This window comes from Stomoxys calcitrans, chromosome 2 (genome assembly GCF_963082655.1).
Source record: "Stomoxys calcitrans chromosome 2, idStoCalc2.1, whole genome shotgun sequence".
Taxonomy (NCBI): domain Eukaryota; kingdom Metazoa; phylum Arthropoda; class Insecta; order Diptera; family Muscidae; genus Stomoxys; species Stomoxys calcitrans.
The window spans coordinates 108,333,128-108,346,768 of record NC_081553.1 but is presented as its reverse complement, the minus strand read 5'-3'; the positions used below and the strand labels follow the sequence as shown (position 1 = coordinate 108,346,768).

Genomic DNA, 13,641 nt, shown 5'->3' with positions numbered 1-13,641 from the left:
TCACCCGTAATGTCGAGAGTCAAGAAAAAATCCTTCCTACCAAATTATCGATAGAATCTGTTTAAAACTGACCACATTATGGCAATATTACCCAAAATTGGATGAAAATATATGTATATGGGAGCTACATATATCCGAATCTGAACCGATTTTTTCCCATTTCAATAGGCATCGTATCAATGTCAAAAAAATTTAGGTACCAAATTTGAATGCGATCGGATGAAAATTGCGATCTGTAGTTTATACACAAATTGACATGGACATGGGTCGGCGGCGTCACTGGGTCGTACTTCTTCCGTGAAGATCAAGACCGGTACGTTACTATGAATGGGAATCGCTACCGCTCATGGACTTGAAGGGCACGTGGTTCCAACAGCCACACAGTTATAAGTTATAATTTTTGTTTGTTTCTCTTTCGAGACGAGCTCAATGATCGGTGATGTAAATGGAAAAGGAAAGACAAAGATAGCAACACACACCAACTACTATGGGACATGTTTTATCTTTGGTTAGAAGACTTTTCAACCATATTAGTGTGATGGCCTCAAGGGCCGTGCGTTGGTATGATGTATTTGAATCGTCTTCACGGAAGAAGTACGGCCCAATGACACGGCCGGCCCATAAAGCGCACCAAACCGTAATGCAATGATGACTCATGTAGTACGAATGGATTTCTTTCTGACCAAAAATTCATATTTTGCTTATCGACGAAGCCATTCAGCCAGAAATGAGTCTTGGGCGTAGCGCTCTTGACTTTGAGGGCTCTGACTCCAAATTTCAGTAGTTAATGTGATTAAATTGGTTAATAAAAAATAAATTTTAAATTAAATAAGTTTGTTGTCCCTATTGGTTTACTTTTGTAGCGTCCCTGTTTAAAAACCCTTTATTACGATAATCAGAGAAGCTGTGTTCATCCAAAATTTCTTAGTCACATAACCTTCCCTTGATGTTTTCTGATACAAAGGTAACATCTAGTATCTCCTGTCCGATGCTGACAAAAAAATCACCAGATTGTGACTTCCAATGTATTCGATAAGCAGTTCACCCCTTTCTTTGATATCAAAACTTTCCTATAGTTGGGATGTGTAGTAGCATCACTTCTCATAATCAGACTCTTTTTCCTTGCAGAAGCGGCTTCAATCAGCAACTTAAACCTAGTTACTACTGAATCTTCAATGCTTAGCGACGGAAGAAGACAAACAATTCCACTAAACTTTACAATAATACAGGCTCTGCGTCTTTCATTCCCCGCACCTATGATTAGTTGAAATCTAGGTATTCTCAATCTACGAACCATTCCTCAACGCACCCATGGTTCCTGAAAAAGAACAACATCAAGTCCTCTTGTCTTTTGTTCGCCTGTTGTTAGTTCGCCTTCTTTTGGGATCGCCTTCGTGTACATTTTCTTGATCGTTTTTACATTCTAAGTCGATTAAGGGATTGTTCAATTGGGATTGTTAATATTTTGATGTGGTTGAAATATAAACCGGCTTTATGTGTCTCTACAGGGGGCTACTAATATCCAGCTTTGTTTACAATTTTTCACCATTCATATAAAGGATGTTCCAAATCGATCCATAATCATATGAAGAGAAATATTTAAGACAGAGTCGACCCCGATCTTAAATAGTTTTGTTGTCGGCTCCTGCTGACTTGTTGTTCTCCAGCCAAGTTTATGCTACGCTGACCCCATTATAACTATACGTCACACCTTCTGTACTGTCATAAGGGATCGGTTCTGGGTATACTCGTCGCCGCCTATGTCGGATACTAGGTTAGCAACACAGTAGCGACAGATCAAGTCTCTAGTCAACCACTGGACCCTTTAAGATTCCCAAATTTGCAAACTTATTGAAAAATAACTCAACATTGTAGATGTAGATGTAGTGAAGATTTCTCTACTCGTTTAAAAGCTCTAAACTTTTTTCGGGTTCTTCGACTAGGGAACACTGTGCTACGGTTTTATTTCTTGAGGCCCCTTTTTTATACTTTTAAATTTTATTTAGCTTATTTTAAATACCCACTTTAAATAATTTAAATCATTGTCTAAAAATAGTAGAAAACAGTAGCTAAAGTATTTGCTATAAATATATGCATACCATACCATTGACATAACTTGAATGTGCTGTTTTAGCATTCCACTCTTTATACATCTTGCAGCTAAGAGCGAAGATATTTTCCCACTTTAGACAGTCTTTTCTGTTCTCTTTTGACAAAATTCTAAATAGACAAAAATTTTATATTAAAAACCCCAATGGAAAGATACCAAACACGTTGCTTGTTTTGTCCACACCAATTGAGCTTTGAATAATTGCAGAATAATTGAAGATTTATATCTCTAATTGTTAGTTTATGCTAAATATACATAGATAAGCAATAATAAATGCAAAGTTTTTTTTCTTCAAAACATCCCAAGGGAACAAGTTTCAAATGTATATTTGCATCCAAATACCAAAACAGTAGTGATTAATCAAAAATCATTGATGGTCAATTAATTGGTCATGATGCACCACTGCCCCTGGGGGGGAGAATCGATATAAAAGTTCTATTGCTGCCTGCATCAAAAGGCATTGAGTATTAAAACCTTGAAGAAATCAGCACTCTGTTAAAAAGCGGCAATGAAATTTTTAATTATTTTTGGGGCCATGTTGGCCGTTGCCTTGGCTGCTCCTGCTGGCAATGAGAATGCTGAAATTGTTAAATTACAATCCGATGTTCAAGCTGAGGGATACTCCTTTTTGTAAGTTGCTTGTTTATCTGTGATCAATCTTGGATTTTCTATTTTGAGAATTTTACAGAGCTGAATTGAGTGATGGCTCCACTCGCCAAGAGGAGGGCAAACTTAAGGATGTTGGCTCAGAATATCCTGCTATTAGTGTACAAGGTTCCTACTCCTGGAAGGATCCTGCTGATGGCAAAGTTTATACAGTCAACTATGTAGCAGATGAGAATGGTTACCGACCCACTGGTGATCATCTGCCACCTTTACCAGCGGCACCCAAGTAAAGGGGTGCGAAAATTTAAAGTTTTGAAGCAATAAAGTATTCTATGCCGTGTAATATGGTACTTTTTGCACAATTGCATGTGTGCGGATCTTAAACAACTCAGCATTCCAAGTTTCAGCAAATTTATCAGTTTAATAGTTGAAATCGAAACATCGGTTTAAATGCTACTATTGTAAATCCAAATATGTTTAGATAGTATTTGGCGCGGATATCGAGGGATCCAGAACAATTCACCATTCAATATCAGCTTGCAAATGTGGATATGTCCATGAACATTCCATTAAGGAACAGGGGCATACAAACTTTTCACATATCAATGATGGCCGTCTGATTCAAGTTGAAACTCAATAATAAGGGACATTCTTGTTATAGCCGAGTTCGAACAGCGTGCCGAAGAGCGATACCTCTATCGGAAAAAGTTTTTGCATGGCATTGTACCTCACAAATGCCGCAAGCATTAGGATATGAGTCCGCCAGGAATTGAACCACTTGCTAACCTCTGCTCTACGTTGGTCTTCTATTGTAAATATCAGCTTAATTGGAAGAAAATATGCCATTGTAAGTCGGTGCGATATAAAGTGCCTTTTGATTTGGATTTGAGTTGGTTATAAGCCGATATGGAGGCCACCGTAGCGCAGAGGTTATCATGTCCACATATAACGCCGAACGCCAGGGTTCAAACTACAGTCTGAACATAAAAAAATTTCAGCGGTCGTTATCCCCTTACTAATGCTGGCGACATTTGTGAGGTATCCTGCAATGTTAAAACTTCTCTATCAAGTGTTGTAGCTAAGCGGCACGCCATTTGGACTCGGAATAAAAAAGGGGGCCCCTTATCATTGAGCTTAAAATTTAATCGGACTGCACTCATTGATATGAGAGAAGTATCTCCTATTCCTTAATGGAATGCTCATGGGAAATTTAGTAGTATAAACCGATATCATGAAGTTAACTTGAACCGGGACGCGTAAGAGAAGTGTAGCCCACACAGAACCCTCGTAATAGATTTACATGTGGTCTGATCGTGATAAAATGAGGCTTAAATTGAATATCTTTGGAAGTAGATTACAGATCTTGTATTATTATTGTACTGCATCAGATGGTGTCGTGCTCAGGCTGGATATGATGCACAAGCAAACCTTATTTTGGATTCGTGGGAATATAAATGGTAAATGGACTTTTTAAATGCCATCCAACAGATCACAGCACCATATAGCGTTACAACTCTGACAACTACAGTATTCAGCCAGTGTATATCATGCGGTTTAAACACCTAAAAATTTATAGAGGAAGTCGTCCATTTTCGAAATGTTGGACTTGTCGACAAACACCCAGGATTTTTGCACTTTCAATAAATTAATCATTCACTCCTTTCAAGGAGACAGAGACTATGGATAGAAGCTTATATCACCTTCTCAAAATAATAACTTTATTGTAATCGAATTTACGACTAGGCCTAATGCTTAGGTGTGATCTTGGACGGGAAATTGAGTTGGAAATTTCACATTCAGGAGCGTACCGAGAAGGCTCACAGATGCTGGGCACCTAAGGGACCTGAATCGTAGGATAGTCCACTCATTCTACAGGAGCGTAAGTAGTCCAATACTAATTTACGCCTCAGTAGTTTGGTGGACTGCGATGAAGAAAAAGTGCAACATAAGGACAATTCAATAGGTGCAGACAATATGTTGTCTTGAAATAGGTTAGATTAGGTTTAAGTGGTAGTCTGCATTCAGACTTATTGCAAAGTTTTCGCCATTTGTGATACCACGGGAACAGGAGATGCCGTCTAGTTCCTACCGTTGAACCAACCAGATTTATTTAAAAAGCCCAACAACTTGTTCTCAAAGAAAAGAGAGCCTAAAAAGGTCCTCCTTCTGACTGCAAGTGCGGGACACCCAAACAGCAGATATTCTATAGTCTCGTCTTATCTTGACATGGGCAGGGCGATGAGAACCACCCCCACTAGACTGCTGGAGACTATTCAAGATATCTGACCCATAAACATACCAATTAAGTGTAAGGTAGATTATCAGAAGACGAGGCTATTACCTAAAAGACGTAAGAAGGAGGTCAGTTTATCTGTCGGTATCATAACTGGACACATAGGACTATGAGCTCACTTATGTAAAATCGGTGCGGCAATTGTGGGAGTGTGAGGAAGATGATGAGACGTGACTTTCGCGGCTAACAGATAGCACTTAGCTGGGGACACCATACCAGACATGAACCAACTAAGGGGCGAGGCAATGAAAATAATTAAGGATTTTATAAGTAACACGGAACACCTAACTTAGATTTTCTTGCATACCTAGGAATAATTGGAGTGGGATAGTCAAGGGACTGTCATCAGTATACTTCGATGTTCTTGCGGAATTTCCTGGGTCTCTTCCGTTTTGTGACGATGCAGACTGGTATCGGGTCCGATACAGACTAATTGCCTCCGGTATCAACGCTCAATTGAAATGTATCGTTGTGCGCTAAAAAAGATTGGTGAGACCTGGCCGGGCGTAGCACTAGATTTAATCAAAAAGGAAGATATTCCTTCTCGACCAATAGAATTCCCTCAGATACGGAATCCATAATTGGAAGACTAAGAAAATCTAATCCCAATCTTTTTGGATGAGGCTGATGGTGACCGGAGACATGCAGTGTTCGTACTAAACTCCGGCAGTCTGGCAGACTTCCACAAGTCTGAAGAAGTTGTATCCTACGGATTCAACAAGTTGAAACTGAAGGTCTATAGAAGCGGTAGGTTTGGTGAATCAGGAGACGACTCAGCAGTTGTTATATGGTAGTTCACATAGGCAAGTAGTTCACACTTGCCTGAGGAACTATCAACCACATCGCTAAAGTCTGGCGGATTGCAGAATACTGAAAATCCCCCTGCCTAGATCAAAACAGGTGGGGAAGGCAACGAAACGGGACCCGTCAAGCCCAGTTTGGGTGAGTGGGTCATCCGGTTGGACTGGACTCAAGGTGTGCGCCAACGGGGAAGGACGATAGCAGCAGCTTGTGAAGCATCTAAGGAGGTTTCACTACTTTCTCACCTGCCCCTGGATATGCATGCGGAAGCTCATCATGACAAGATCTAACGAATCTTGCGAGGATGAACTCCTGGCAGAATCAGAAGACGAGCCTAACGCAACAGTGGTGGAAGTTTTGAATACTGACTATTGTCTGGTTTCTAAAGATAAATCTCCACCATTTTAAGGCCATTTCGGCGGCACTTTAGGTCTTCCTGATGGCAGGGGGATTTGACGTGGTTCTTATGCAGTAACCATGGGTGCGTGGAGGAATAGTTCTTGAACTAAGAATTCCGAGATTTAATCCATTCAATGATACGGGGAATGGGAGACTCAGAGCCTGTATTCTTGCAAAGAGTAGTCTAAATGTTTTTCATCTTCCGTCGCTAAGCACTGAAGATTTAGAAGTAGCCAGCGTTGAAAGAAATAAGTTGTTGTTGTTGTAGCAGTTTATTGTGTTCTATCTTTCGTCTGCTTGATTCTGTTGCGTGTCAAGACTCAGGAACTCTGCGACTAAGATGGGGTGCGTCCACAGGGATCTGGGTCTAAGTGGAGTGGGTCTGGCCGGGCAGTTAAACAAGTGACGTGTATCGTGCGGTCTCTGGTTACAATCGGGACATACATCTTGCACGTCGGCATCAATCCTAGCTCTGTGGGAATTGAGGCGGCTGCATCTGCCGGAACGTAATTGAGCCAGAACTACTCTGGTTTGCCGGGGGAGCTCGATTTCTTCGGGTGCACTGGGTGGCGGTCGTTCCCCAAGGACTACATTCACCCGGTAGCCAATAACCGCATTTGCTACCGTGTCTGCATGAATGTTGTTTAAACCCGCTTGATATGCCGCTGGATTTAGAAGTTCTCTCTTGTAGCGCTGAACCTCACGCTCTAGATCATGTAGATCTACCTTAAGGCTTCTGGGCGGTGGATGATTCGGATGGTTTCTGCGATAACAGCCCAAAAGGTATTGCTGAGCCAGCATGTAGTTATGTCTTCGCACTGGTAGGATCTTTGCCTCCTGATGGATGTGGTCCACATGAGAATTGAGGTGACAGCCCTTCGCAGTTCGGAGGGCGTCATTTTGACAGATCTGAATATTATTCCACTGCGTGTCACAAAGTTGACGAGACCACACTGGCGCTGCATAACTTACCACAGACCGGCCAATTGCTTTGTACGTGGTCTACAAGGTTTCTTTGTTTGCACCCAATGTGCTGCCAGCAAGTGACTTGAGGACCTCGTTTCTACTTTTGACTTTATCGCAGATTGCTGTGGCATGTGGGGAGAATGTGTTAGAGTATGAGGCAAGCTCGTTGAGGTAGACGTTCAATCTATCGCAGATGTCATCAATGGATGGGGGGCCTGATGCCATGGTCGTACAATCGTCCGCATATGATACGATCTCTATGCCGTCTGGAGGGGGTGGAATGGAGGATAGATAGAGGTTAAACAGTGTCGGAGATATCACCCCACCTTGGGGAACTCCCTGTTTCACTCTACGGTGTTTCGACTTCTTATCCCTAAATTTCACAAATGACTGGCGACCACACAGATAATTCGCGACCCATCGTTTTGAGGCCTGGCTGGAGGGAAGTGTTGGCGATGTCCTCAAATAATTTGGCATGGCTGACTGTGTCGAATGCCTTCGATAAGTCCAGTGCCACGGGGACCGTCCTATCACATGGCCTGGCTGATTGAAGCCACGGCAAATGTGTGTGGTGATGGCATGCAAAGCTGTTGTTGTGCTGTGCAGTCTCCGAAATCCATGTTGATGCTCGGCGAATGGAAAAGCTCCTACGATGCTCGGGAGGAGTAATGCCTCAAGCATCTTTGCCACTTGTGAGAGAAGGGAAATCGGTCTGTACGACTCCCCCAAACTCGGCTCCTTTCCAGGCTTCAGTAGCGGGATCACTCTTCCCATTTTCCAGACATCGGGAACAGTAAGAGTGTTCAAAGACAGGTTGATTACAGTGGTAAGGTACTCAACTCCAGGTGAATCCAGATTCTTCAACATCAATGTAGAGATTTCGTCGGGGCCCAACGCCTTAGATGATTTGGCGCCACGGATGACATGTGTAATTTCGCCCACGGTAAATTGTGATGGCTGTTCATCGGCTCGGAGACCACGAATACGGCGAATGGCTCTCCTCCCTGCTCTGTCACTCTCGGGATGCACAATAAATTGACGGTTGAAAAACCTGGCGCATCTCTTAGGATTAGTCACGGTTATTTTGCCAAAAGTGACTGAGGTGCTGTCATCCCGTCTACCGGGGTTCGAGAGTGACTTAACAGTAGACCACAGTTTGCCTACACCGGTGCCTAAGTTACATTGCTCCAAGTGTTGCAGCCACAAATTTCGCTTATGTTCGTTGACTACCCTGTTTATTTCCAGATTCAGCTCGCTGATGATGTCTCGGAATTTCCTCTCCGACGAGGACGCAGAAGGCGACAGAAACAGAGTCAGAAACGGCTGAACCGATTTTCTTGAAATTTTCACTGATGGTACAAACTGACCCTGTGGTGAAAATAGGGTACTACATTTTTTGATATCTGAAGGAGGGGCGGACCCTCCCCTTACCTTAATCTCGGAGATGGGTGGTGCGATTTAAGCGAAATTTTGTGTGCTCTCATATAGTACCCTAAAAATGAAAATTTGGTATCCAAATTTCGGATGGGGTACCTAGGGGAGCCGCCACACCCTAAAACCTACCAAACATATATTTAAACCAATCACGACAATATGGGACTCAAATGAAAGGTATTTAGGATAAGAAAACGTATCTGATATCCAATTGTCGGACCAAGTGCTAGGGGGACCACCCCAAGCCCCAAAACACCCCTAAATCGGACGTATTTACCGACCATAGCAATATAGGATTCAAATTGACGGTATTTACGAGTAGAATACGAATCTGATGTTCAAATGTGGGACCACGTTTCTGGGGGTCCACCCCTTCCCCAAAATACCCCCAAACAGGACTTATTTACTGACCATGGTAATATGGGGCTTAAATAAAAGGTATTTGAGTGTAGAATTCGAATCTGATATCCAAATATGGGACCAAGGGTTTGGGGGCCGTCTCTCCCCAAAAACATCCCCCAATGGGGACAAATTTACGACCATAGCAATATGGGGCTCAAATGAAAGGTCTTTGGAAGTAAAGCACGAATCTGATATCAATATTCGGGAAAAGTGTTTATGAGGCCACCCCAACGCCCCAACACCACCCAACTAGAAAGTATGTGCCGACTATTGCAATATGAGGCTCAAATAAGAGGGTTTTCAGAGTAAAACACGAATCCGATATAAATTTTCCAGGCCAGCTCACTGAGTGGCCGCCCATCCCTCAAAACACCTCCCAAGCCGGTCATGTTTGCCGACTATGGAAATATGGGGCTCAAATTAAAGGTATGTGGGAGTAGCCCACGTATCTGATATCAACATTAGGGGCCAACTGTCTAGCGGACGTCCCACCACCAAAAACACCCCCTCATCCTGTAAACTCCTCTTAAGCCAATGGCAATATGGGGTTTAAATAAATGGTATTTGAGATGCTTATTCTTTTTCAGGGCCAAATATATCCTCTCCCCCGAAAACACCACTAAATCAGATATCACCTTACATCCAAACTTAAATTCGTAGACCAATAAGTATCATATGGGATTCACATAAAGGCACTTATATTGTTAAACTGTTAGTCAAGCGATATACTATTTTCGTAGCATGGTATTTCACTAAAAGATCTTTAATTGTCGAAAATAAATATTCCAAGGAAACTTTTGTTCCATATAAAGTAAAAGAAGGCGCAGCGGAGCGGGCCCGGGTCAGCTAGTCGAATATATTATACATCCATAATATAAGATTAAAAAAGTAAGATGCAATTTTGATTTTTGTTATGGAGTCACGAATTACCGGCCTTTTATATCTAGGACGCATGTCCCAATTGTCAGACTCATCCAGACCATTTTTAGTTCATTGTAATAGCGACAGACTAAAACTTCTTGTGAATTTAATCCAAGTTTACCTTAAATTTTATTTCATGACATTTTCTAGTTTTAGTGACTCTAACATTTTGAGAATATGTTCAAAAAATGGCCTATTATGAGAAGCTAAATCTTTAAAAAATATCGTGTATTACTCGTAGAAATATAAGACGAAATGTTCTTAACCATCGATATATTCCAAGGAAGGAGACAGAACTGCTGCCGTTTGGCAGCCATTGGCAATGTGCATTTTTATTTCCAGCTTGACCTCAGATGACCTTTTTACTGCTTCCACCGAATTCATATCAATAACATCTAGTTTGATAATTTCCACTTGGTTGACTAATAGAAGCACTTCATTATTTATTCAGCATGTCGAGATATGACGTTCTATTTTACGTGCTTTTTGATTTTTCAGTGGGAGTGTTGTACGCGTTAATACCGTCTGCTTACTATTTGTGACATTGTGACAGAAGATGATAACATATGCTTGGTTACTACCAACTGGAACGAGTGTAGGATGCGAATGAGTTACGAATGCAGATACAAGAATTGTGTAGTATGTACTCGTAGAATGATATTCTGCATTACTTGTTGGCTGTTTAACATCCTTGCCATCACGACGATTTGTTTAATAGACAAAGCCGGTATAAAATTAAAAAAAAAAATGCAACCATAAATTATCTTGATTTGTATATAAAAACGACTACCATATCGATAATATAATATCTATATAAAATATATAATCAGCGCTAATTTCTTTGTTTTTATTTTTGTTGTTTTATTCCGTTTTTTTTTTTGTTTTGTCATTTCATTGGGATAAGACAAGGCAAACGAATGATGCAAATATTACGATATCGTTGAAATAAATTAGAACTTGATTTCATAACGGTTTAAACGGTACTTAGGTTGGAGATTCAAGTAAAAGCTAATTCGACCATCTTCATGTTATGCAAATGCCCAACAATGGAAATTTCTATATAATTTTTAATCTCAAAAGTCTTGACATCAGTTCAAGGGCTAAAGATAGAAAAAACAAGTAAGAGCGTGCTAAGTTCGGCCGAGCCGAATCTTATATACCCTCCACCATGGATCGCATTTGCCGAGTTCTATGCGTGGTATCTCTTTTTAGGCAAACAAAGAATATTGAATAAGAACTGTAATGCTATTGGAGCTATATCAAGTTATAGTCCGATTCGGACCATAAACGAATTGAATGCTGAACATTGCAGAAGTCATTGTGTAATATATCAGTTCATTCGGATAAGAATTGCGCGTTGTAGGGGCTCAAGAAGCAAAATCGGGAGATCGGTTTATATGGGAGCTGTATCAAGCTATGGATCGATTCAGACCATATTAGACACGTATGTTGAAGGTCATGAGAGAAGCCCTTGTACAAAATTTCTTCCAAACCGGATGAGAATTGCGCCCTCCAGAGGCTCAAGAAGTCATGATCCCAGATCGGTTTATATGGCAGCTATATCAGGTTATATACCGATTTGCGCCATACTTAGCATATTTATTGGAAGTCATAACAAAACGCCTCATGCAAAATTTCAGCCAAATCGGATGAAAATTGCGCGCTCTATTGGCTCAAGAAGTCAATATCCAAGATCGGTTCATATGACAGCTATACCAGATTATGAACCGATTTGAATCATACTTAACACAGTTGTTGGAAGTGAAACCAAAACATTATGTGCAAAATTTCACTCCAATCGGACGTGAATTGCGCCCTCTAGATGCTCAAGAAGTCAAGACCCAAGATCGGTTTATATGGCAGCTATATTAAAACATATACCGATATGGCCCATTTACAATCCCTACCGACCTACACTAATATGAAGTATTCTTGCAAAATTTCAAGCGCCTAGCTTTACTCTTTCGAAAGTTAGCGTGCTTTCGACAGACAGGCGGACGGACAGATGACGATCAAGAATATATTGTATATATTTTATGGGGTCCTAGACGCATATTTCGAGATGTTACAAAAAGAATGACGAAATTAGTGTTTCCCCATCCTATGGTGGAGGGTATAAAAATTATTAAAAATAGCTAAAAAACCGTTAAAAATATTAAAAAATTTTTAAAAACAAGTAAAAGCGTGCCAAGTTTGGCCGGGGCGAATCTTATATACCCTCCACCATGGAGCGCATTTGTCGAAATCTTTTCCCGGCATCTCTTCTTAGTCAAAAAATGATATAAGAAAAGATTTTCTCTGCTATTAGAGCGATATCAAGATATCATACGGTTTAGACCACAATTAAATTATATGTTGGAGACCTGTGTAAAATGTCAGCCAATTCGAATAAGAATTGCGCCCTTTGGGGGCTCAAGAAGTAAAATAGAGATATCGATTTATATGGGAGCTATATCGGGCTATAGACCGATTCAGACCATAATAAACACGTTTGTTGATGGTCATGAGAGGATCCGTCGTACAAAATTTCAGGCATATCGGATAATAAGTGCGACCTCTAGAGGCTCAAGAAGTCAAGATCCCAGATCGGTTTATATGGCAGCTATATCAGGTTATGAACCGATTTGAACCTTATTTGACACAGTTGTTGAAAGTAAGAATAAAATACGTCATGCAAAATTTCAGCCAAATCGGATAGGAATTGCGCTCTCTAGAAGCTCAAGAAGTCAAATCCCCAGATCTGTTTATATGACAGCTATATCAGGTTATGAACCGATTTGAACCATACTTGGCACAGTTGTTGGATATCATAACGAAATACTTCATGCAAAATTTGAGCCAAATTGGATAGGAATTGCGCCCTCTGGAGGCAGAAGAAGTCAAGACCCAAAATCGGTTTATATGACAGCTATATCAAAACATGGACCGATATGGCCCATTTACAATACCAACCGACCTACACTAATAAGAAGTATTTGTGTAAAATTTCAAGCGGCTAGCTTTAATCCTTCGGAAGTTAGCGTGCTTTCGACAGACGGACGGATGGACGGACAGACGGACGGACATGCCTAGATCGACATAAAATGTCACGACGATCAAGAATATATATACTTTATGGGGTCTCAGACGAATATTTAGAGTAGTTACAAACAGAATGACGAAATTAGTATACCCCCCATCCTATGGTGGAGGGTATAAAAATAGCAAACGCAATTTTGAACGTATAAACTTTCGTAACAGAGCAGGCATTTTAACAAGAAAATTCAATAATTTTCAAGCATTGTTCGTTTGTAAGGCGATTCATGGTTAAATTATAAACCAAATTGAAGATGTTTGACAGTGAAACAAAACACGAAACGTGCATAAGCGGTTAAGACCAGTATTGTCAAAAGAATAATAGCTTAAAAATCACCTTTTATAAACATGATAAACGTGTACTTGTCATGAATTCATGCATGAATTTATCACAAAAGAAGTTTACTTGTCGAAAATTTCTTTTATGGAAACGAATTATTTTTGCCTGAATTCGGTATATAAATAGTATTACCTTCTTAAACCCGCTACGAGTTTCCCAAATTCCCCAGTTTATGCAATAATTTTACTAAACTATTGTCTCATTAAACATTATTCCTAAATTTGTTTCAATGCCCTAATTTGATGCATCAATCAGCACTATTTCTTCGCACAATTTTAATTTATCAAATTTAAT

The 13,641-nt window shown here is 40.6% G+C and overlaps 2 protein-coding genes across 2 annotated transcripts in view; both read left to right on the top strand.

Annotated features, from left to right (window-relative positions):
• Nucleotides 1-10,471, top strand: part of LOC106093811 (uncharacterized protein DDB_G0271670) — a 59,162-nt gene extending 48,691 nt beyond the window's left edge. The window contains exon 4 of the mRNA XM_059363366.1: nt 10,431-10,471. The gene's annotated coding sequence lies outside the window, so the exon portion shown is untranslated. The remainder of the gene's footprint in view (nt 1-10,430) is intronic.
• Nucleotides 2,586-3,059, top strand: LOC106093812 (larval cuticle protein 65Ag1-like). The gene is made up of 2 exons (XM_013260972.2): nt 2,586-2,740; nt 2,799-3,059. The coding sequence occupies exons 1-2, from the start codon at nt 2,619-2,621 to the stop codon at nt 3,004-3,006; spliced, it is 330 nt and encodes a 109-aa protein (XP_013116426.2). The 5' UTR covers nt 2,586-2,618; the 3' UTR covers nt 3,007-3,059.
• Nucleotides 10,472-13,641: the final 3,170 nt, after the last annotated feature.

Coding starts and splice junctions, on each gene's coding strand:
- LOC106093812 (XM_013260972.2), top strand. CDS start 2,619: ATGAAATTTTTAATTATTTTTGGGGCCATGTTGGCCGTTGCCTTGGCT. Junction 2,741..2,798: donor GCTGAGGGATACTCCTTTTT/GTAAGTTGCTTG, acceptor AGAATTTTACAG/AGCTGAATTGAGTGATGGCT.